Genomic DNA, 23700 nt, shown 5'->3' with positions numbered 1-23700 from the left:
TTCTTCTATAAAGTTGGGAATCTATTCAGTCATGCAATGTTTTTTGGCTTGATAGCTTCAGTCAATGTATTATTTGGTGTCTGATTCTATTTCGTGCAGGAGATAACCTGAAAAAGTTTGCACCTCACGGGTCTTGGTAAACATTCGCCCAGTTGTCAATTCGAGAAATGCTGTTCCTTCCATTTTGTTCTGTTCCGCGATAATATGTGGTCTGCTCTACTTATTATTTTATTTAAAACATACATCCTACTCTTATATTCTAGTAATACTAAAATTGGTATACTCAATACGTTATTTTGGTTGAATTAAACAAAAATATATGTGTGCCGGATGAAATCCAGTTTTTCATACTAATTTCGTACCACGTCATTTAATTTTACGACCTTGTGATTACGCACTGCTGCCTTAAGGTCAAAATAATATTTTAGGTACTTATAGCTCAAAAGAGCTTGGTCGGTAGTACTTATTTTATTGTACATGTCCGATCGGACAAGCTATCTGGAGCATTGTAGTTTTGGTATTTCATACCTACAAAAATGCCACGATGGTGATTATACTTATTTTGGGAAGAAGTAAGCAGCATAGTAATGTACCAATTCCATATACATTCAGTTTGACACTTATGTTCCAAAAACAAGTTGTAAAATTGCATGCAAAACTTCAGTTTTTCGTTTTGAATATTTTTACACCTGATAAAGCTCTATTCACAACTGATATGGAGCGTTTCGCGTTGAACGTTGTAAAGATAGGGCTACGTATTTCTTATGAACGATAGAAGTGCGTCGATTTAGTGATGTTGATTATAGTTAATTTCAAGTATTCGTTACAAATTGGTAATTTTTGTATAAAGTAATAATAATAATAATATAATAATAATGTTTATTTGGGAATGACAATAAAGATTTACAAAAAAATAAAAAGCATAATGAGTACTACCTAAATAAACATAAATAACTCACTGAAGTTGAGCTACGTTGTATATATATTACTAATATACATACAAAAGTAGCACCCCTTGTGCGTGAGATTTAAAAATATATACTAACTTACAAATATAAACAAAAACAAAAAATATTTAACAAATGTATAAATGTATATACAGTTATATGGGAATTTATAAAAATACTAAAAAAGAAACTTTAACATTAACCAAGAAAGAAAATAAAAATATACTAATTTTAATATAATTTGTGATATAAAAATGTGTCCATCAATTCAAGGAATGTTGCAGTTGATAATAAAAATCTATTTAGATACAAATTTTATTTTCGATACAATTTTTTATTTTATATTTAAGTTTATTTATTACAATTGTCCACTAATAAGTTCTTCACAGAATTTAGTTGATTTGCTCCCAATCCATTGTTTAATTTCACATTTATATCTATGTTTTTTATAATTTTTAAATTGTTTAAACTATCTGGTAGCAAATTGTATAATTTGGGTCCTATGTAACCATTTACAGTAACCATAAAATATAACCATAATCATTTACAGTATTCGTTACTTTGATTACTATGATTACTTTTTTATTTGAGTACCGGTAATCATATCGAGAATCGTATTTCTCAGTAGGTAGGTATTTTGTATAGATATAGATCTAGATAAAAATATAGGGTTCTCGCATTCGATCTTCGTTAATGACATACATTACATATTTTACCTCCATTATACCTTCCTCTGTTTCATCTTCTATCTTCTCCTCGTCGTCACAGTGTGAGGCTCACACCCTTAAAACGATAAGGATATCCGATCACACTCGTAAAATACCGGTCCCGACAGTTACTCCGCTGGGATGCGATTGGTAGAAAGTAATCAAGTGTACTAGTTGTAGATACAATAATCGTTACTCGCTCTGGTACGATTGGTACGAAGTAACGAAGTAATCAGAGTAATCAAAGTAGATACAATAGTCGTTACTCGCTCTGATGCGATTGGTACGAAGTAAGCAGAGTAATCAAAGTAACGATTTGCCTCTCTGTATAGTAATCGTTACTTTCGGTATTCGTAAGTAACGAGTACTTTGTAACGAATAGATACTTTTTCAACATCTCTAGCGTCGATGCCGCTTCTATCGTATCGAGAATGAATCGTATATCGGCAAACTAGTAGCAACCCGTGCTAAGAGTTTTGGCAACACTGATCTGCATAAGCCAAACGTTCCGTTCTCAACGTGAAATAAAGTATAGTAAACAGGTTTCAGGTAGGCCTAGTATTGTCACCGATGTCGTGTAACTGAATTAGTATGAAAAAATAATGTTGTGTTACTTATGGCTAATGTATAGACTTTTAAGACTAAAACTGAAAGGTATTACACAGTACTTAAACACTTATTTAAAATAAATTTGACATAAAAATTAATGTTTTTGTATATAAAAAAAAACAGTTTTATTGTTCGTGTTGGGTTTTTCAATGAGAATTTGTTAAAAAATTATCATACTTTGTCAAACCTATATAATTTAATAGTTTTACGTTTTAGTATCGCCTTTTGCACAGTATTAAAACTTACAAAGATTGGATCTATTTGTTTCTGATTAATTTCTATGAAATCTTAATTGGTACACAGATTATTTGAAATACGACACTTCACTTAATATATGGTATCACTTTTACATTAAAATTGTAATAATTAAAGTCCCTGATATTGAAAACTATTTCTAAAGTCGCACCATATAATAATACGAGTGTCTTCTCCAGCCTGATCCTCCCCTGCTCCTTATTTTTTCCTGGATAATCAAATGAAGTAGACGGTACTTCTTCTTGTTCTTCTCAAATCAGGCAAGACTTGTTAATCTCTGCCACTTGGCTGTAAGGCCTTTGTATCGTACTGTAATATTCAAACGAGCGTTCGTATTTATGTACGACTTTATTAATTTATTTATACAAGTTTTCTTTACAAATCTCTAGCTTAAACTAAACTCGAATAAAAGCGCGGTCCGCTTACATAGCAAATAACGTTATTCTCGATCATTCCAGACTTCGCCACCTCTAGATATTGTGTGACCTTCCACATACCGCACGTCTTTCTCCACCGATTCCACGTATATCGTGCTTCCGCCAGAATGTTCTGGAGATGGAACCGTTTGGAACTGCTACTTGCGGCCGGTGATTCATTATTTTGCTACAGTACCTTGTTTTTTCCTTAAACTCTTACAAGTCCTGTGGTCTCAACGAAGGCCAACAGTTTTCTTATTGATAGTTTTAGGATCTCTTCTGGTGCAAATCTCAGTTGACAAGTGAATTCCTGCCTCACATCTCTAAGCACATTGCAATGGCATAGGATGTGTATGGCAGTATCTTCTTCCATTTCACACTTTCTGCACCAAGATTCATTCACCTTACCTAGTTTGTATAGATGGTTTCTTAAACAAAAATGCCCAGTCACTATTTCAGTAACCGTTTTGATCTCTCGTTTATTGAGGTTCATCAGATTGTTTGAAAGTTTTTATCAATATTATTGATTATTTTTTTTTCAGTCTGAATTTGCCCTCGAATGGCTCTCCATTTCTTTTAATGATACCTTATCAGCCACTACTGAACCTCCTTTTTCGTAGCATCTTCAGTGATGCTACAGAAAGATGCTGAAATAAAGGTTTCTCTAGAGCCTTGTTTTGCCAACAGATCTGCTCGTTCATTACCATGCCCTCCTTCACATATGGCCCGGCATCTATATTAAAGACACGTTATTGCCTTTTGCCAGGTTGTTGAGATCTTTGCAGTTCCTCACCAGTTTTGAGTTGATGAATGAGGTCGTTCTGCCATTAAAGCAAAAAATTCAGCCTGGAACCCAATGGTGTATTGAGCTAGGCTGTAAGATTTAATATAATTGCATGTTTGCCCAAAGACTCCTGATCCAGTACCATTGCCAGTTTTAGATCCATCAGTGAACCATACTAAGTCCCCATTAATATTTGGGACGTTTTGTCCTCTAGATGGTATAATTGTGTTAATCTTCTGAGTGAAGATTGGTTTTGGTGCCATCCATTATATCTGAGTTCGTCATAAAGATGGATTCCTCAAGTATAGTCCAGTAAGTAGTGTTTATTTCGGCCATTCAGTACATAATTCGGCTTCCAAGTATAGTTTGTCTTGAATCTCAGGATGGTCATACAGGCTGCGGCCGAAATATATAATTTCAGCGGAGGGAGACCTGTGATAGCATCTAATGATGCCGTTCCTGTACTATTCAAGTCTCCTGTTATATTTACAAGCCTTTGTCTTTGTATTGTGGTGAGATAGGTCGCACAAGATTGCAAAGCCTTTTTCTATCAAAGTGCTAAACCAAAAGTAACTGTCGGTCGTATCACTGATGTGTATAATGGTGGTACGTATCGTGTGGAGTAGAGTAGAGTATCGTATATGTGGAGTAGATATTCAAAATTTCTTTGTTTAATTGTGCTCAGATTTGTTTGCCTTTTGCAATTCTGTGGATTACTTCTATGTTGGTGACATGTTCGGTCCAAGATATACGAAGAATGTCGTATTTAAATATTAAATACTCAAATATATCCATTCTTTGTTGAATTACCTCAAAATCGTTTCCCAAAAAGTGTTATGTTCTTGGTAAAAATTTTATTAAGAGTCGGTATTTCTGTTTTGAAAAAATACGAACCTTAAATGCCCAAATCTGTACTTTGCCTAAAATGAGAGCTAAAAATAAAGGGAACAATATTGATAATGTAGTTGTAAAAACTATTTATATTTTGTATATTTGAAAATATTGTAAAAAATTACTTAATGTATTATACAAGTTTTAAGTGTTGATTTTTATTAATAAAAGTCTTAAAATATAAATTAAGTTTAATTAGTCATAAGTCCTTATCAATAAATTTAAAAAATACAAACTATTGATTTCCTGAGGAATATGGAAAACTAAAGAAAACGGAAGCCTATTAATTCGCTGCTAGGTAAGGAATGATCTTAAGCTCAACTTTTTTCCCTAAACGAAATATCCACAAGGCCACATGGCTTTCACCGAATGATCAACAACTAACCAGATAGACCATATTTTAATAGACAGAAGAGCGGCAACAAATGTAATAGATACGAAAGCCGGGAAGGGAGAGAAATGCGGCTCGGATCACTTTCTTCTACAAATAAAATTTAGATGCCATATAAACATGACAGGAGAAGAACAAACATACAAAGACAGAAAAATTGAACCTGGACAACCTGAAAAATCCAGAAATAGAAAAGCGATTTCGAGAGGAACTGAATAGAGAACTAGAACAGAGAGAGGAAACAATACTATAAGAATGGAATAAGATTAAAAGAATAACATGGGAAGCGGCTAAAAGAGTGATAGGAATCAAAAAACATCAAAGAAAACAGCTTTGGTCTGATGAAGAAAGTAAACCAGCAATATATATACAGTCGGAAAAATGAAAGAATAGGGCTTTTCATCGATTGTCATTTGTTTCGAGCTTCTGTCATATGTTACATAATATTAATATACACTCACCGGCACGAAAAACGGGCACCCCACGAAATTGGCCATTTTTGATGACTCGTATTTAATAAAACTGTTGTCCGATTTAAGTGATCTTTTTAATATGTTATAGCCTTGTTCTTTAACAATATATCTGTAATAATATTTTTGCTAGACAGGTAAATGTTCATTGTATAGCGGGTGTACCAATCAAACTGTGTTTTTTTCTAAAAGTTCGGAACACCCTGTGGAATATTCTAGCAATTATAAAATTCTCAAATTAAAACCCAACTATAGCCTCAGGTTTTCTTAACATTTTGCTTTTTGATTTATTCGCTTATGTTTTTTTTTTTTTTTTTTTTTATTAACATCCAAGTTTTTTTACAATCTGTTTTACAATGAAAACAATAAGTAAAATTGTTTGTCTTTACAATGGCAGAGAGATGTAAGGTCCAGTGACCAAAGCATCACGACACACACACATTACCTTGTTTACCGGTGAGATGCGCACATACACTGTTACGCGAGCACGAAAACTAAAACTAAAACTGGCACAGAACACAATGGCTGGACGCTGTTGAAGGCGTAGCTTCCTCTGCTGTAGGCTGTCAGGATCGGTTAGGTAGGTCCAAGGGATCATATCGCTTCAATCTCTTCGCTTGTTGCTTGTTGAGAAGATTGTGTGCCAGGGTGTTTGGATGTACCCGCAACCTATTTTGATATTGTTCAGAAGATTTTTTGCACTCTTCGGAGACTGATAGTACCTGAAGATCTCTATGTATTGCGTCATTATGGATGTACCAAGGGGCATTAGCGATTGTTCTTAGAGTTTTGGATTGAAATCTTTGTATTTTCATAATATTAGATTTGCTAGCTGATCCCCAGAGCTGCGAACCATATGTCCAAATGGGTTTTATTATTGTTTTGTATATAAGCAGCTTGTTATCGATCGATAGGTGAGAGTTTTTTCCCAACATCCAGTAAAGTTTTCTGTATACAATTCCCAGTTGAAGTCTTTTCGTCCATATATGTTTGGTCCAAGTTAGTCGTTTGTCAAGGTGAATACCTAGATATTTTACGTCATCCTTTTGAGGTAAGGGATGTCCATCGAGATTAAGTTCTGGACATGTACCTCTTCTTAGAGTGAATGTAATGTGTGTGGATTTTGAGGGGTTTACTCTAATTCTCCAGAGTTTAAGCCATTCATTTGTTTTGTTCAGATGTAGTTGCAGTCTCTCTGATGCTATTATTGGATTACCATGAGAGGCCAGGAAAGCAGTATCATCTGCGAATGTTGCAAGTGTTAGGTCGTTGCTTGTTGGCAAGTCAGCCGTATATATTAGGTATAGGATCGGTCCGAGCACACTACCCTGAGGTACACCAGATAGGATGGGGTAGAGTTTTGTATAGGCTTCACTATATTTTACCAGATATCTCCTTTCTGTAAGGTATGATTGAAGCAGTTTGAAGTAAGTGTAAGGTAGGTTTTTCTTTAATTTGTACAGAAGTCCTGTGTGCCACACCTTGTCAAAAGCTTGAGAGGCGTCTAAAAAGGCTGCAGTGCAGTATTGCTTGTTTTCGAGACTAGTTCTTATTGTTGTGTACAGTCTGTGAACTTGTTCTATTGTACTATGTTGATTACGAAATCCGAATTGATGGTCAGGTATGAGACTCTTCTCTTCTAATATTGGTTTTATTTTTCTTAACAGAAGTTTTTCAAACACCTTAGAGATGACTGGGAGCAGACTTATCGGTCGGTATGAGTTGACATCTTTTGGATCTTTTCCAGGTTTTTGAATTAGTATAATCTGTGCCACTTTCCATTGCAACGGGAAGTAGTGCAGACTTAACATAGCATTAAAGATCATAGTGATTATTCTGTAACAATCATCGGTTAGTTCCTGAAGGACCTTACCCGTTATGAGGTCGAATCCTGGTGCCTTATTAGGTTGTATCTCATTATTTATTATCTGTTTTACTTCTTTAATATTAAACTTGGAGATTGGCGGTTCCATTTGATATGGAGCCTCAAGAAAAGAATGAAATGGTTCTTCTTGTTCTAATGGTACTACTCTAGTAAAGGGACTAAATACTGTCGAAAGATGTTCTGCGAATGTCTCGGATTTCTCTGTGTCTGTTCTTGCCCATTTACCTTTGGCATTTTTTAAAGGAGGTATGGCGTCTTTTGGTCCTTTTACTTTTCTCGTAGCCTTCCATAGCGAATAGTTAGTGTCTTTGAATGGAGTCAGATTTTCTAAGTAAGTTTGAATCCCCCTGTTTTTTTCTTCTTTTAATAGATTTTTAAGTCTTCTGGTAATTCTGTTTAGATTTTCTTTGTCAATAGGTGCATGTGTGTTTTGCCATTTTCTCCTAAGTTTTCTTTTTTCTTCAATCATGTTCTTTGCACTCAGAGAACAATTTATGGTTTCCTTCCATAATGTTTGTTCAGGTGTAGCACTCCATCCCGCCTTTTGTATGGAGGTAGTAAGTTGTTTTACTGCATTTTCAATTTGTATTTCTGTTTTAAGTGGCAAATTCGTTGATATTTGTTCTGTTAATGCACTTCGGAATATGTTCCAATTTGTTTGGTTATTGGTTAGGACTGGAGGCTTATTTCTCAGTATGACTTTGGAGTCTAGGTCAATTAGAATGGGAGAATGATCTGACGAGAGGTCCCAGCATGATTGTATTGCTAAGTAGTTAAGAGAGATACCTTTAATCACACAGAAGTCTAAGAGATCTGGTGTTTTATTTGGATCTGTAGGCCAATAAGTTGGTTCTCCTGTAGATATGTGTTGTAGATTGTTTCCTATTATCGACTTCAGCAGTTGTCTACCCCTTGTTGTGATTATTCTAGAGCCCCAGTGATGATGTTTACAGTTAAAGTCTCCTCCTGCTATGAATTTGTGTCCAAGTGAACTAAAATAGGTATTAAAGTTATTTTCGTTGATGGATTGGCCAGGAGGACAGTAGACAGCAGATAAGGTAAGGTTGCCTAACCAGTCATCAATGACAATGCTAGTTGACTGCAGGTACTTTTCACTGAACTTATTTAACTCATGGTGTTTTATATTAGATTTGATAATGATAGCTGTGCCACCGTGTGCTTTGTCATTTGGATGTTTTGTGTAGTAAACAGTGTATTTTGGAATTTTTATATAATTTTTGTCTGTTAGATGGGCTTCTGATATGAGCATAACATCAATTTTCTTCTCGTCGAGAAAAATTTTTATTTCTTGGATATGATTCGTTAGCCCATTTGAGTTCCAGACGGCTATTTTAAGTGCGTTTTGCATTAGTGCATTTTGGAGATCATAGTGGTAAGGAGATTAAGCATAGTATCCATTCTCTCCATTAATTTTGCCATCATGTTTTCCAGGTTGGCAATTGTCGTTAAATGGTTTGAGCTAACATTACTTTGTTGGTTTGTGATTTCAGCTGTTTGACTATTTCCTGACGTTTTTTGAGCGTAAGAAATACCAGGGGTTACTGTTTGGCTGTTAATTGTATTGATGTCTGTTCTATGGGTCTCTTGTTTCTGTCTGAGTTGGGGGAACTTTTCTTTTTGTATTTGTTTGTATACGCTGCAGCCCTTATAGTTGGCCGGATGGTTTCCCATACAGAGTACACATTGTACGTTATTGCTGCGTTCCTTGTGTGGGCAGTCTAGAGTAAAATTAAAACCCAACTATACCTCAGGTTTTCTTAACATTTTGCTTTTTGATTTATTCGCTTATGTGGGATGATAAAAAAGTTAGGTACTTTAACAACTAGCCATGTTCTTCATCAATACAGGGTGTTTCTAAATAAGTGCGACAAACTTTAAGGGGTAATTCTAGATGAAAAAATAATCACCGTTTGCTTTGTAAACATATGTCAGCAAATGCTTCGTTTCCGAGATAAGGGTTGTTGAATTTTTTCTTACAAACTGACGATTTATTTATTGCTCTAAAACCGGTTGAGATATGCAAATTAAATTTGGTAGGTTTTAAGAGGTAGTGATTGCGCATTTTTTGGCGCACAATTAAAAATTTTATATTCGCCATTGGCGTGCATACGGGTAACATGACTGGATAGTATGACCCGTATGCACGCCAATGGTGAATATAAAATTTTTAATTGTACGTCAAAAAATGCAATAACTACCTCTTAAAACTTACCAAATTTCATTTGCATACCTCAACCGGTTTTAGAGCAATAAATAAATCGTCAATTTGTACGAAACAATTCAACATTTCGTATCTCGGAAAGGAAGCATTTGCGTACATATGTTTATAAAGCAAACGGTCATTATTGTTTCATGCAGAATTACCTCTTAAAGTTTGTCGCACTTATTTAGAAACACCCTGAATTGATGAAGTACAGGGCTAGTTGTTAAAGTACCTAACTTTTTTATCATCCCACATAGGCGAATAAATCAAAAAGCAGAATGTTAAGAAAACCTGAGGCTATAGTTGGGTTTTAATTTCAGAATTTTATAAATGCTAGAATATTCCACAGGGTGTTCCGAACTTTTAGAAAAAAACACAGTTTGATTGGTACACTCGATATACAATGAAAATTTACCTGTCGAGCAAAAATATTATAACAACGATATTGTTAAAGAACAAGGCTATCAGATATTAAAAAAATCACTTAAATCGGACAACAGGTTTAGGAAATACTAGCCATCAAAAATGACCCATTTTGTGGGGTGCCCGTTTTTCGTGCCGGTGAGTGTATCTACGTCATACGTCTTTGATTTGTATCATTGATATATACCAATAACGTATGACGTAGATATATTAATATTATGTGATACATGACAGAAGCTCGAAACAAATGACTGTGAATGAAAAGCCCTATACCCATGAACGATCACATATTATTCACATTATTAATAATCTATCCCTCTCGTTTGTTATTTATGGAAAAAAAGCAGCAAATACAAAATATGTGATTGATGTGATCGTTCATGGGTATTCTTTCATTTTTCCGACTGTATATAAAACAGCGCTAACAGGCCTTATAGGCCTACGGCTTCTAAATTCTGGATATTTCTCCATTCTTTTCGGTCCTCTGCACTTTCTCCAGTCCTTCCCCCGATTTTTTCTAAATCCCTCTCTGCAGTCTCTAACCATCTCTTCCTTGGGGGCCCTCGTCTCCTTTTTCCCAATGCTCTCATTCAATATTCGTTTGGCGTTTCTAATTTCTGGCATTTGAGTAAATATGTCCCAGCCATCTAGCTCTTTGGGCTCGTATTTTTGTCGTTATTTTTGGTTTCCCATACATCCTCATTACTTCTTCATTTGTTCGTCTCCTCCAGGTTTTCTCCGCTATCTGTATACCTCCAAAAATCTTTCTCAGGACCTTCCTTTCCCATATCTGTATCTTTTTCTCCTTTTGTTGATTCATTACCCACGTTTCGCTCGCATACAACACTGTGGGTCATATTATCGTTTCATACATTCTATTTTCGCGTTTCTTGATACATTTTTGCTTTTGATATCGTGTTTAAGGAACCCACAACTCGACATCCCTTCAATAATCTTTTATCTATTTCTTTTTCTTCTCTTCCAGTATTAGTTACAGTCACTCCCAGGTATTCGAATTCTGATACTTCCTTAAATTTATATTCATCCCCTTCTCCTTTCATTTTTATATAGTTATCCTCTTTCTTGATATCTCCTTTCATTATCATGTATTTTGTTTTTCCTTGGTTGATTCTTAATCCATATCTTTTGCTTCCGCTTCGAGCGTTTGGAAGATTTTTTGGAGGTGTAACATGGGAAACGGCTAAAAGGGTAATAGGAATTAAAAATAGTCAAAGAAAACAGCTTTGGTCTGATGAAGAAAGTAAACCAGCAATAGACTAAAGAAATACGTAATGTATGCTCAAAGAAGAACATGAAAAAGGCGGGAAAATTTTGAAATAAAACGAAGAAATGCAGACAAAATATACAGAAGAAAGAAGAGGAGATACGAAAACGTCCAAATACTAACAATGGAAGATTTCAATCAGGGTGACACTAGAGGAGCGTATAAATTCCTGAAACAATTCAGAAAGGGATAAAAACCACGCACTTATCTTTTTAGAAATAGTGGGACAAATTATCGGTGACGACGCAGCAATATAAGTAGGAAGGAAAAACTATTTCGAGGGTCTGCTAACAGAGCAAGTACAAACACAGCTCTAATTTCGAGATAACAGAAGATGAGAACCAGAATAATGAATTAACATACCCACACACAACAAGACATTAAATAATGGATGCCACTAAAGCACTGAAGAATAATAAAGCCCCAGGGCCTGACAACATATGGTCCTTTTCATGAGCATTTTTCAGTGCGTCACAAATGATAGAAAAATAGATAAGTCCGTGATAATACCCATTTATTAATGGGTATATGAGGTGAAATTAATGAATATATGGGTCCGTGAAATAACATTTATTCTAACATGACATTTTAGTTAAATCTGACAGTTGTCCCTTTTTATTTGCAATTTGGCATAAAAACAAATCAATTGTGTTTATTGCATTTATATGGTATTTTCTTTTATTTGTATAGTCATAAATTCATTCGTCATTCGCCATTCAGGCGTCATTTGATACCTCAAAAAATAGATCAATTTTGTAATTTATGTTTGCATATATAATGTTTGCCCCCCTAGCAAAATTTCAAATGACGCTCCTGAGATATATAATTCGTAAATATTTTTTTTTCGATTATATATAGCGCCATCTACGACAACTAGAATAAATGTTATAAATGTCTGTAATCACCGACGTGCCTTTTTTCTGTCACATACAATTTAATGCGTTAGAAAAAAATCGAAAAACTGTGATGCACTGAAAGATGCTCGTGAGAAAAAGAATACCAGCTGAAATTCTAAAAATTTGAAGATACTCAGTGATAGATTCCGTAAATTAATAACAGACATGTGGAACGCAGAAGAAATTCCAGGAGACTGGAAAAAGCAATTATATCCACAATCAACAAGGAGGGGGTCAACTACAAAAACTAGAGAGTTATTCTTATTATTATTATTATCCTTATTCTGTGTGAGTTATGAGGTATGTACGTGGATATGTACGTGGATCATAAACAGGAGATTAAGTGACTTTACAGAACAAGTCATAGAAGAATACGAAGCCGGATTCAGACCAGGACGGTCTACTATTGATAAGCTATTCAACGTAAAACAAATGTTATTAGCTAAAACCTGGGAGCACGGCATAGAATTCTACCAAATCTTTGTAGATTTTCGACAAGTCTATCATAACATAAATAGCGATAAAATATGTTTTCCACCTACCTCTACCGAAAGTATACTTTTCCTGACCTGATTGTAGGGAGCAAAGTCGTACTTTTCCTCCCTAGGGAGGGAAAGTACTTTTCCTCCCTTGGGAGGAAAAGTAAAAGTGACGTCATGGTATGTCATTGATGAAATAACTTATTGACGCCCTATACAATATTCTATTATCTATTACGTAAGTATCTATACATTTTAACGTTTATTTATAGAGCATCCTGTATTTTGCAAAATTGTAAAAACAGTAAATTGTTATTTTGATTTAAAAATGTTTACATTAATAATATGACTTATATTTGACAGTTGACAGGTATACAGTACCTACTTGTTAGTTTTAGTGCTCTAATAAATTTTATCAGTTTTAAATAATAAACAAATTATTTAAAAATGAAAAAATTACTTGATATTTGAGGAAGGTGGAAAAATCATATGTATAACATGGGTGTAAAGTGCCTTTTCCTCCATCGAATGATTACTGCCCTCCGCTACGCGTCGGGTAGTAAACTTCATTCTCGGGAGGAAAAGTAGCACTTTCCTCCCTTGTTATACAAATAGCTATTAAATATGCAAGAATTTGGTATACCAAGGAAATTGGTAAAGTTAGTTCAAGCCACCATGTCTCACACAGAAGCGCAAGTACGAGTTCAAAATCCATTGACAGATCATCATCATTAGGCCTATACTTGTCCACTGCTGAACGCAGGCCTCCCATAGTTCACCCCACAAATTCCTGTCCTTATAGCCGCTTGCATTCAATTTTGGCATATCCGCTTCAATCATCTGTCCATCTTCCTGGTGGTCATCCTCTGCTTCGAAAGGCGTTCTGTCTGGGTCTCCACTCAAGAATACGTTTCGTCCATCTGCCGTCCTTCGTTCGCGCAACATGCCCTGTCAGTTCCATTTTAAGGTCGATATCTCATAATCTACATATGACGAGTGATTTGTTGTACTCTATACATTTTTCGATGAGGCTTTTAATAACTTGTATGTCATTGACAGATACCTTCCAGATAATCCTTGATTTTTATTAGGTAATAAAAGTCTTAAAATATAAATTAAGATTTATTAGTTATAAGTCCTTATCAATAAATTTAAAAAATACAAACTATTCATTTTCTGAGCTACTGCCGCCTTGGGCTAGAAAGACCTGCTGGCCACCCGCATTCTGTTGAGCTACCTGGATTATTTGTGACTGTGTTCCAGCGGCAATGGGTGCGGTCTGAATGATTACCGGTTGGGAGGAATTACCTTGGAGCTGCATTTTAATCATCTGAAGTTGCTGGGGTGTTAGCTGTATCTGTAAAAGGGGTTATTATTTTAATATGATATTAAAAATTATGACGGTGTACACATTTAAATACAATTTAAAGAGAAATAAATCCCCAGGCATTGATTCAATACCATGTGAAATACTACAGTTACTAAGTGACAAAGGATTACATATCATCCATTCTATCTGTGTCGTTGTTTGAAATTCAGGAAAATGGCCATCTGATTGGTATACCTCAATTTATATCCCACTACACAAAAAAGGAACTACTACCAGCTGTGAAAACTACCGCACACTGTCACTAATAACACATGCTAGTAAAATCTTGTTACACATCATTAAAAACAGATTAAAAACCTATCTACATTACCAAATACCTTAGGAACAAGCGGGGTTTGTAAAGGGTAAAGGTACAAGAGAACAAATCCTGAACCTGAGACAACTCATTGAAAAGTCTAGAGAATTTCAAGTACCTATGATTATATGCTTCGTTGACTACCAAAAGGCATTTGATTGTGTAAGCTGGATAAATCTGTGGTCAATTTTAATAGAAATGGGAGCACCAGTGCACCTGGTGACACTTAGTAAAAATCTGTACCAGTCCAATATAGCGACAGTACGACTAGATCATAAGTTCTCAAACCAATACAAGACCGAAGAAATCAATGACCGAAGGGAGTGGAACAGCATCAGTAGCAAAATCAGGGGAACGATCTGGTATACGGACGGATAAAAAACCGATGAAGGCACTGGAGCCGGTATTTTTAGTGAAACAGAGAATGTAGGACTCAGTTTCTCACTAGGAACATACACAACTGTGTTTCAAGCGGAAATGTACGCAATTCTGCAGTGTGTTACAATGAACAACTTGAGGGCCTATGAAAATAGACGGATCAATATACTCACAGACAGCCAAGCATCACTGAAGGCACTAATGAGCCCGAAAGTGACGTCAAGGCTGGTATGGGAATGCCGGCAAGAACTGGAAGAACTGGCCGAAAGAAATAGTGAAACTCTATTCGCGGGATAGACGGTAATGAGAAAGCAGATGAGCTGGCAAGGAACGGTTCATCAACTTCATATTTGGGCCCAGAACCTGCTCTAGGAGTACCTAAAACAATAATTAGGGGACAAGTCAGGGAATGGGTCAAAAACAAACACAAAGAATACTGGGGGAACAGTAAGGTTTTAGAAGGATGGGCCAGTGGAGTAACAGTAGCTGGTAGGAAAATTTCCAATTTAAGATTTGCTGATGACACTACACTTATAGCAGCAAATGAGCAAGAAATGTTTATCTCCTGCGAAGAGTTGAGTACGAAAGCAATAAAGTTGGTCTAAAAATCAATAAAGCTAAGACAAAAATAATGGTGGTCGACAGATTCGACACTATTTAACTGACGTAACATGTTACAAGAATACCAGATAGTAAACACCTTTATCTATCTCGGGTCTAGTATAACTAACGATGGTAACTGTGAAGCAGAAGTTCGGAGACGTATTGGTATGGCAAAAAATGCGATGATGAGTCGCCTAACTAAAGTTTGGAAAGACAGATCTATCTCTCAAAATATCAAGATGAGACTGGTGAATGTCTTTGTATTCTCAATATTTCTATACGGAGCAGAGACTTGGACTCTTCGCGCATGCGAGCGTCAAAAAATTGATGCCTTTGAGATGTGGCGCTGGAGAAGAATGCTGCGCATACCTTGGACAGCTCATAGGATAAACGTTTCCATTCTAAACCAACTCAAGATTAAAAAAGGCTGTCCACAATATGTCTGCAACGAATACTGCAATTCTTTGGTCACGTGGTTCGCAGAGGTGACGACAGTTTGGAGAGATTAATTGTTTCTGGAAACGTTCCGGGGAGAAGATCAAGAGGACGATCACCAACTAGATGGTCCGACCAAATAAAGAATTCAGCTGGAAACTCATTCTGCGAAGCTCTTAGAGCAGCTGAAGATAGAGACCAATGGAGAAACATTGTTAGGAATATTGGAAGACATCACGATCCTCAGTAATGGGGAAACGACAAGAGAGAGGGAGACACATTTAAATATCGTTAAAAAGTGTCTTTCGCAACAAATAGTTTAGAATTGAAATTGTATCTAGCAAAAAACTGCTAAATAAAGGAGGAAACACATGTGGTCAAAATAGCAAGAGATACATCACCAATCGGTAAAAGAAATATCGGTCGACCGCGTAAAAAAAGGAGTGCCAACCTTCCATAGAGGTATCAATCAACCAATGAACATATGAATTGCTTATAAAGAGGAAGAAGAAGAAGAATTTAATAAATGCAATATCAATAGTGCCATTTTTCGCTATATACTTAATAAAAAAAGAAGTTAATGTAGATAAATCAAATGAAAAATGAATTACATACCGGTATTTGTTGTATTTCTCCTGTAGGTGTAACGATCTGTTGAATTATTTGCACGTTCCCTTGGTTTTGAGGTATCGTTTGTCCCTGTTGTAGAATAACTGGTGATTGGGTTGTAGGTGTATTATTTTGAGGCGCTGATGTGGGAGGAGGCTAAAATAAAAAGAATTTATGAATTTATATACAAAAAAAACTTCTATGCGGTACGATTTAGGCTTAAGAGCATACAGTAGCGATCAACAGGTAGCAACAAGCGCGGTCCAAGATTGCAGCTGTAATTTTGTCGAGATATTTGGCACACATATTCGTAATATAATAAAGAATGGCGGAACAGAGCTCAATTTCAGAAATATGTTAGTATGTGGAAATTACTCTATAACTAAATAAAATATTGAAAAAAGGAGCCTGTACCGCCATTAAGAAAGCCAAAAAAATACACTTTCTTCAAATAAACTTTTTTATCCCATGCCTAGATTTTGTGTCACATTGGAACTACTAAAAATCGATTTTTTTATAACAAGAAATCGAACGTCACTGACTTGGCAACATTTCGCGCCTATGTGTATAAAAATTATTGTTTTTGATAGTATACACGTCACTGTCAGTGTCGAATTACCGACGCACTGTTGCCTCAATTTTGAAAGTTCGCAGAACTTTCGCAATCTTGACCCGCTTGTTGCTACCTGTTGATCGCTGCTGTGTGCTCTTAATAATTAAAAACTCGGAAATCCTCGAACGCATATCAAATATAAAGTGAAAACTACATATTTTATTCGGATGTAAATTTTGAAAACATAAAGTGTAAATATCTATACAACCAATATCTGAATCAAGAGCTGCTAAATAAACTAAAATATGACAATAACAATTAAGAAACATCAAATGTGATTTTATGGTTTAACATTAACAATCTAAAGCTAACCTACCTCCTAATCCTAAATATTTTGCTGATGTTATCAAAAAATGTTTTGTTTAAAACTCGATTGAGTGCGTTTGACTTTAGTCTATTCATTTATTTGTTGTTTTCACTCCAGAAAAGAGAAAGAAGAAAAGTCATCTTCAAAATAAAATGCCAAAAAAGTCAAAATAAACAAACCAAGACAGTTAAATGCTACTAGGAGCACTCCCGAATCATAATTTACAATGTATAAACTTTGAAAATCATGATTTGGGATTTACAATGTACATACATTGTAAGTTATGATTCGGGAGTGCTCCTAGTAGCATTTAACGTGTCTTGGTTTGTTTATTTCTACTGCATCTTGATTGTAAATTTAGTATAGACGCTGCAAAAGTACCTAAATACATCGCTATATGTTTCCTTTTCAAAGACCTAAAATGAATAAGAATACTGGATATGAGGGAGGAAAAAGCCAGAACAAAATTCGCTGAGTAAACCGAATCTTACGAGAGATATTAAGTCTAGATGATCATAGCTCTATCAAAAGAAGACAACGCGCTCACTTTGGCATCGCAGTGTATTTACCCTAATGTTGATTTTTTTATGTTTCAGACAGCTCTGAAAAAAATCTACAAAAAATACAAAAAACGGCTGCGGCCACCAAAAAATTAACAAAACACTAACAAAAGGCACAAGCTACAAAAAAATATAGTAACAAAATCCAAAAACGGGCAAGAGAGGCTAAAGCTTGTCACGCACGGGGAGCTATACTATAATATATTATATCTTATATCGCTCACTACAGTAATGAGTGAGCCTGCGTACACGGAACCATAATATATATTATAGTTCCTTGTATGGAGGCTTACTCTTTACTATAGTGAGCGATATGAGATATTATAATATACATATATTATAGTATAGCTCCCAGTGCGTGACAAGCTTCACATCCTTGAGCACCGAGTCACCGAACTGGGCATAGTCCACTTTGCTGATAGAGAGCCCTTATAGCGCATCACAGTGCTTTCGGGGGGTGAAGTGATTCCCACTTATACGAGGTAATCCTACTTGGTTCAATGAATAGGGAACTTGCACATTTTTTTTATTAAATAATAATGTTCAGTTTTGTACAAAAATGAGATTTCCAAAATTTCACGCTTCAAAAACTCATAACTTAGAAGTACAAAGGGCCTAGCCGGGTAAGATGATGAAAACTGCCCCCAACTCGATTCGAATTCCATATAGGTCATCGTTTAGCATATATAGTGAAACTCACTTTCTGAAATTTTTAGCCCCCTAGGTGGTCATGTGACCCACCTAGAGCCTAATTAGGGTTTTTATGTTTTTATTTATTATCTCAGCCGCATCGAGAACTAGCGAAAAACTTTAAATAAAAAAGTTGTAAGCTTTAAAAAGTACTGTCCGAAAATTTTTTTTTTTTTAATTTTTGGCGGGGAATTTAAATTTTAGAACGATTTTAAAATTTTAAATGAGTATAAAAAATAACTAAGACATTCATTTTCACGAAAAAAATATATAACATGTTTTTTTGCATAATGTTTCACCATGAATTTTTTCAAATTTTGAAAATTGGTGAAACGCACCTTTAAAAATAAAAAACCGCATTTTTCCGTTTTTTGATACAATTTTATACATATTTTTCAAAAAAGGTAACACCGTCACTAGAATAGGTAAACAACTTAAAAATAATTGGGGTTTGCTTAATAAAAATTTGTTGTAATGCCATCCATTTTCAAGATACAGGGCGTTGAAGAAAACAAAATTTTACACATTTTTTACGATTTTGCCGAAACTACTGGCAACATTGTAATAAAATTTGGCGAGTTTTAAGAGGTAGTTGTTGTGCATTTTTTGACATACAATTAGGAATTTTATATTTATCACTGGCGCGCATAGGGGTAATGGTCTGAACTTTTTAAAGAAAAAAGATAGTACGCCACTGACATATTTCAAACTAACAATCGTTTTTGAATTCCTCGTTCAATTTGTGACAAAAAATATATCATCCTATTTTTTCATACGACGCGCCATTTTTATTCAAAAAATAAAACATCTTAACCCTTACAAAGTATTCGAACTTCTAGTAGTTTCTACATCTACATAAACTCGTACATCCATTATAAAAACTACATAATTCGAATACTTTGGAAGCGTTAAGATATTTTATTTTTTGCAGAAAAACGGCGCGTCGTATGAAAAAATGAGAAGATAGTTTTTTATCGCAAATTGAACGAGGAATTCAAAAATGATTGTTAATTTGAAATATGTCAGTGGCGTACTATCTTTTTTTCTTTGAAAATTCAGACCATTACCCCTATGCGCGCCAATGATGAATATCAAATTCTTAATTGTATGTCAAAACATGCGCAATAACTACCTCTTAAAATCCGCCAAGTTTTATTACAATGTTGCCAGTAGTTTCGGCAAAATCGTAAAAAATGTGTAAAATTTTGTTTTCTTCAACGACCTGTATCTTGAAAATGGATGGCGTTACAAAAAAATTTTATTAAGCAAACCACAATAATTTTTTAGTGTTTTACCTATTCTAGTGACGGTGTTACCTTTTTTGAAAAACATGTATAAAATTGTATCAAAAAAACGAAAAAAAAAACCGAAAAAATGCGGTTTTTTATTTTTAAAGGTACGTTTCACCAATTTTAAAAATTTGAAAAAATTCAGGGTAAAATATTATGCAAAAATACACGATATATATTTTTTTCGTGAAAACGAATGTCATAGTTATTTTTTTATACTCATTTAAAATTTTACAATCGTTCTAAAATTAAATTTCCCGTCAAAAATTAAAAAAAAATTTCGGACAGAACTTTTTAAAGCTTACAACTTTTTTATTTAAAGTTTTTCCCTAGTTCTCGATGCGGCTGAGATAATAAATAAAAACCCTAATTAGGCTCACAGAGTTTAACTCTTAGACAAGGAAAAAAGAGGTTTAACTATGTGGTTCATTTTATGGTTATATTTACGTATATTCTTCTTCTTCTTCTTTAGTTTATTGGCCTCCACCTACTTGGGTATTTAGCCAGATCGTCGTCGGGGAATAAAGGAAAAATATTTATATTCTAATGACATTTATCGTATGTCATTGTAATAAAATATACCAGTTTGTTGAGATTGCAGTTTGATACAGTTTTTGAAGGAAAGGAAAGAAGGTTTACTATTGAAAATAAAACCATTTTGAAAAAGTACAAATTTTCTATGAATAGTTCAAACGATCAAAAACATTTGTAACGTCACATAACTGTATTTTCTACTGACGTTTATAATGTCTAATTTCCCTATTGTATTACACGAATGTCATTCTCAAAGGATCTTAGACTGGGTTAAACAAATACTTGCTTATCAGCATTTCGAAGCATTAGAACTGTGTAGCCTATAAAACGTCTCATTTTAGAGGAGAATGGATCAAATGAATGTTGAATATTTTAAAAAGTTCTTTAATTTGCGAGTGTCTAAATTAAAATACATAAACAACTGACCGAGATAAAAACTGACCGTAAATAAACCCTTATTTTTGCAGTAATTTATAAATGTTAATAACTTTGTTTTTTGCATAGTGACACGTAATATAACTACTTGAAACTATGGCTATGAGTTCAATACTATGAATCAATGAGTTATTAAAGTATCTCAGCTACATCGACCAAATATTTTGCAAGTTATTCAATTTGTTTATCCCGGAGAGGGATTATTTAAACAAATTAATGTACTTGCCCAAACAATGACTAGAGGTATTTAGCAGATCTCAATCTATTCTTTGAGGCTTAAATTTTAACATATATTAAAAAAAATGCAAATTTTATCAAAATTGTTATTAAGAACCACTTGACTTTTTAGCTTATAAACATTTATAATAACTTTGATATTTTTTTACGTCACGCGCTTGTAAGTAGGCTCACTGAAGATATGGTGAAGCACACAAGAACACCAAAGAACCTTCTATGACAAATAGGAAGCAAGATAGCATTTTTTTCTTAAAATCTGATTTACATTGTTTATTACATTAAGAGCTGAAAATTGAACAGATTGTACAGGACGATCTAAATTTTATTATCCATTTTATAGATATAATATACCGAGATGGAGTAAAAAGGTATAACCCATTTAAGTGATAGTAACCTATTCAGTAAATGGAGTCTATTATAAGAGTAAATTGAGTCTTAGTTAACAACATCAGATATCTCACAATAAAACACTGAAAAACGTTTGTTTTTCTATACTTCCACAAAATTTATTACAACTATGTTATTACTTCTACAACTATATCTATTACAACTGTTATTTACGTTAAAAGTAATAACATAGTTGTAATAAATTTTGTGGAAGTATAGAAAAACAAACGTTTTTCAGTGTTTTATTGTGAGATAAAATGAACTTCCATCAAGTAACGGTCGAATCCATCAATTAACATCAGATATGCAGATGATACAGTAATAATAGCCGATATTTTACAAGACCTGCAAAGACTCATAAGTAAAATAGTAAGGTGTAGTAGGGAGTACGGACTCTCTCTCAATATCAAAAAGACTAAGTTTATGAAAATTAGTAAAAACTTATAGAAGAATTATGACGGTTTCCTGGGTAGATAGAGTTACGAACAACGAAGTACTGAGAAGAATAGGTAAAGAGAAGGAAGTTGAACTTACAATTAAAGAAAGAAAACTACAGTATCTCGGACATGTGATGCGGGGCGAGAAGTATGGCATCCTGCGACTCATAATGCAAAGAAAGATAGATGGCAGAAGAAGCATCGGAAGAAGACGAATTTCATGGCTGAAGAACCTGCGAGAATGGTTTGGATGCAGCTCAAAACAACTATTTAGAGCTACTGCTTCAAAAAGTAAAATAGCTATGATGATTGCCAACCTCCGTAGCGGAGATGGCACCTGAAGAAGAAGAAGAACCTATCCATACTACTTCAATTAATTCAACATGGAAAAGTTTCACTTTGGAAACTTATTAAACTTCAAAAAAAAATTATTTTTATTTTATTAATTTATACTAATCAAATTTCACTAAGAACTCTATGATTTAATTATTACCAATTTAAAAAATATATAATATATCCTACCTGTTCAATTGTATTTACTTGGACTGTTTGTACTTGTTGAGGTTGAACTATTTGTATCGTTCCTTGAGATTGGGTTGTACTTGGAGTGGTGGTGGGAGAAGTATTGTTTTGTTGTAAATTAGCGTGATGTTGTTGAGCAAGTTGAAAGTAATAATGTACCTAAAAATATACATTAAGTAAATAATGATCAATTAAAAATAATAAAGTGCATTAAATTAAACCGTGGTTCCACGGTAGAATTATTTCGCGCAGCAGCCGATAGAGAGAGGTTTCCGGAACTTGTAAACATGATGACAGCCCACGGTTCTTAGACATTACTACGGTTGCCTAAATCGACTAACCAATGAACATTAAGGGTGAGATTACGTCACGAGAGTTTACTGTCATTTGAATCGTAATATGATTTTGTTCGAATCCTGAGAAAACCAAGTATTTTAGAAAAATTTTAACGCAGGATGCAAGATTACATTATTACCGAGGGCGGAAAGCCCCTTAGAATAAACAAGCAGATTCTATTGAATGAAATATTTGAAATTAAATATCACACTTCTCTTTTATTTTCAGCCCTGTAACTTATTAAAATAAACATTATAGAAGTTTTCAGGGACTTTCAGCCCTCGGTAATAATGTAGTCTTTCATTCTGAGTTTAAATTTTTCAAAAATATTTATTATAGTTTACACAATATATAATTAAAACACATTGAGAATTTTGACATGCGTCAAAATTTTGTATTAACTCAATGTAAAATTCTGAACTGTTGAATTCCAGCTTCCCTAATAATTATTGTACATCAAAAGACATTAGAAACTATTTGTAGAGGATTGAAATCTGTATTGGAAATAACTGTTAAAATTGGTCTACGTAATTAAACACATTCCAAAATTTTGTAAAAATGTAATACGTTTTAGTTTTCAGCCCAAACTTAGGCCACACACAATGAAATAATGTTCACATTTTTGAACTGTCAATATTTTTATTTTATCATCTATTGTTTAAAAACAATACAGTTGATAAGATACCCTCAGTTGCGGAGAAAGGATTAATAATAAAGATTTTTTTATTCAGTCAATGGTGTGAGCACTGTCAGTTAAATAGTAACGTGTGGCCTTACTTTTACACGCATACCTATTGTGGCAAATGTATCATATTTTTCAAAATTTTGGAATGCATTTAAATCGTAGAACAATTTTAACTTTTGATTTTAATCATCATCATCATCATCATCATCATCAATGGTGCTACAGCCCTATGAAAGAGCCTCGACCTTCCCAAGTCTATTACGCCAGTCAGTCCTATCCATTGCCAACCGTTGCCA

At 34.3% G+C, this 23700-nt stretch overlaps 1 protein-coding gene across 1 annotated transcript in view; it reads right to left on the bottom strand.

Moving 5' to 3' along the window:
* Window positions 1-13771: 13771 nt before the first annotated feature.
* The window catches only part of LOC114336140 (nuclear transcription factor Y subunit gamma), a 30085-nt gene continuing 20156 nt past the window's right edge, over window positions 13772-23700 (bottom strand). Inside the window, exons 5-7 of the mRNA XM_050654615.1 lie at window positions 22384-22542; window positions 16379-16528; window positions 13772-14019 (exon numbers count right to left, since the gene is read on the bottom strand). Coding sequence (XP_050510572.1) covers window positions 13828-14019; window positions 16379-16528; window positions 22384-22542 — 501 coding nt within the window. The 3' untranslated portion in view covers window positions 13772-13827. The remainder of the gene's footprint in view (window positions 14020-16378; window positions 16529-22383; window positions 22543-23700) is intronic.

Source organism: Diabrotica virgifera, chromosome 6 (genome assembly GCF_917563875.1).
Source record: "Diabrotica virgifera virgifera chromosome 6, PGI_DIABVI_V3a".
Taxonomy (NCBI): domain Eukaryota; kingdom Metazoa; phylum Arthropoda; class Insecta; order Coleoptera; family Chrysomelidae; genus Diabrotica; species Diabrotica virgifera.
Note: the sequence above shows the minus strand (reverse complement) of the source record. Positions and strands in the feature narration are given on the sequence as shown.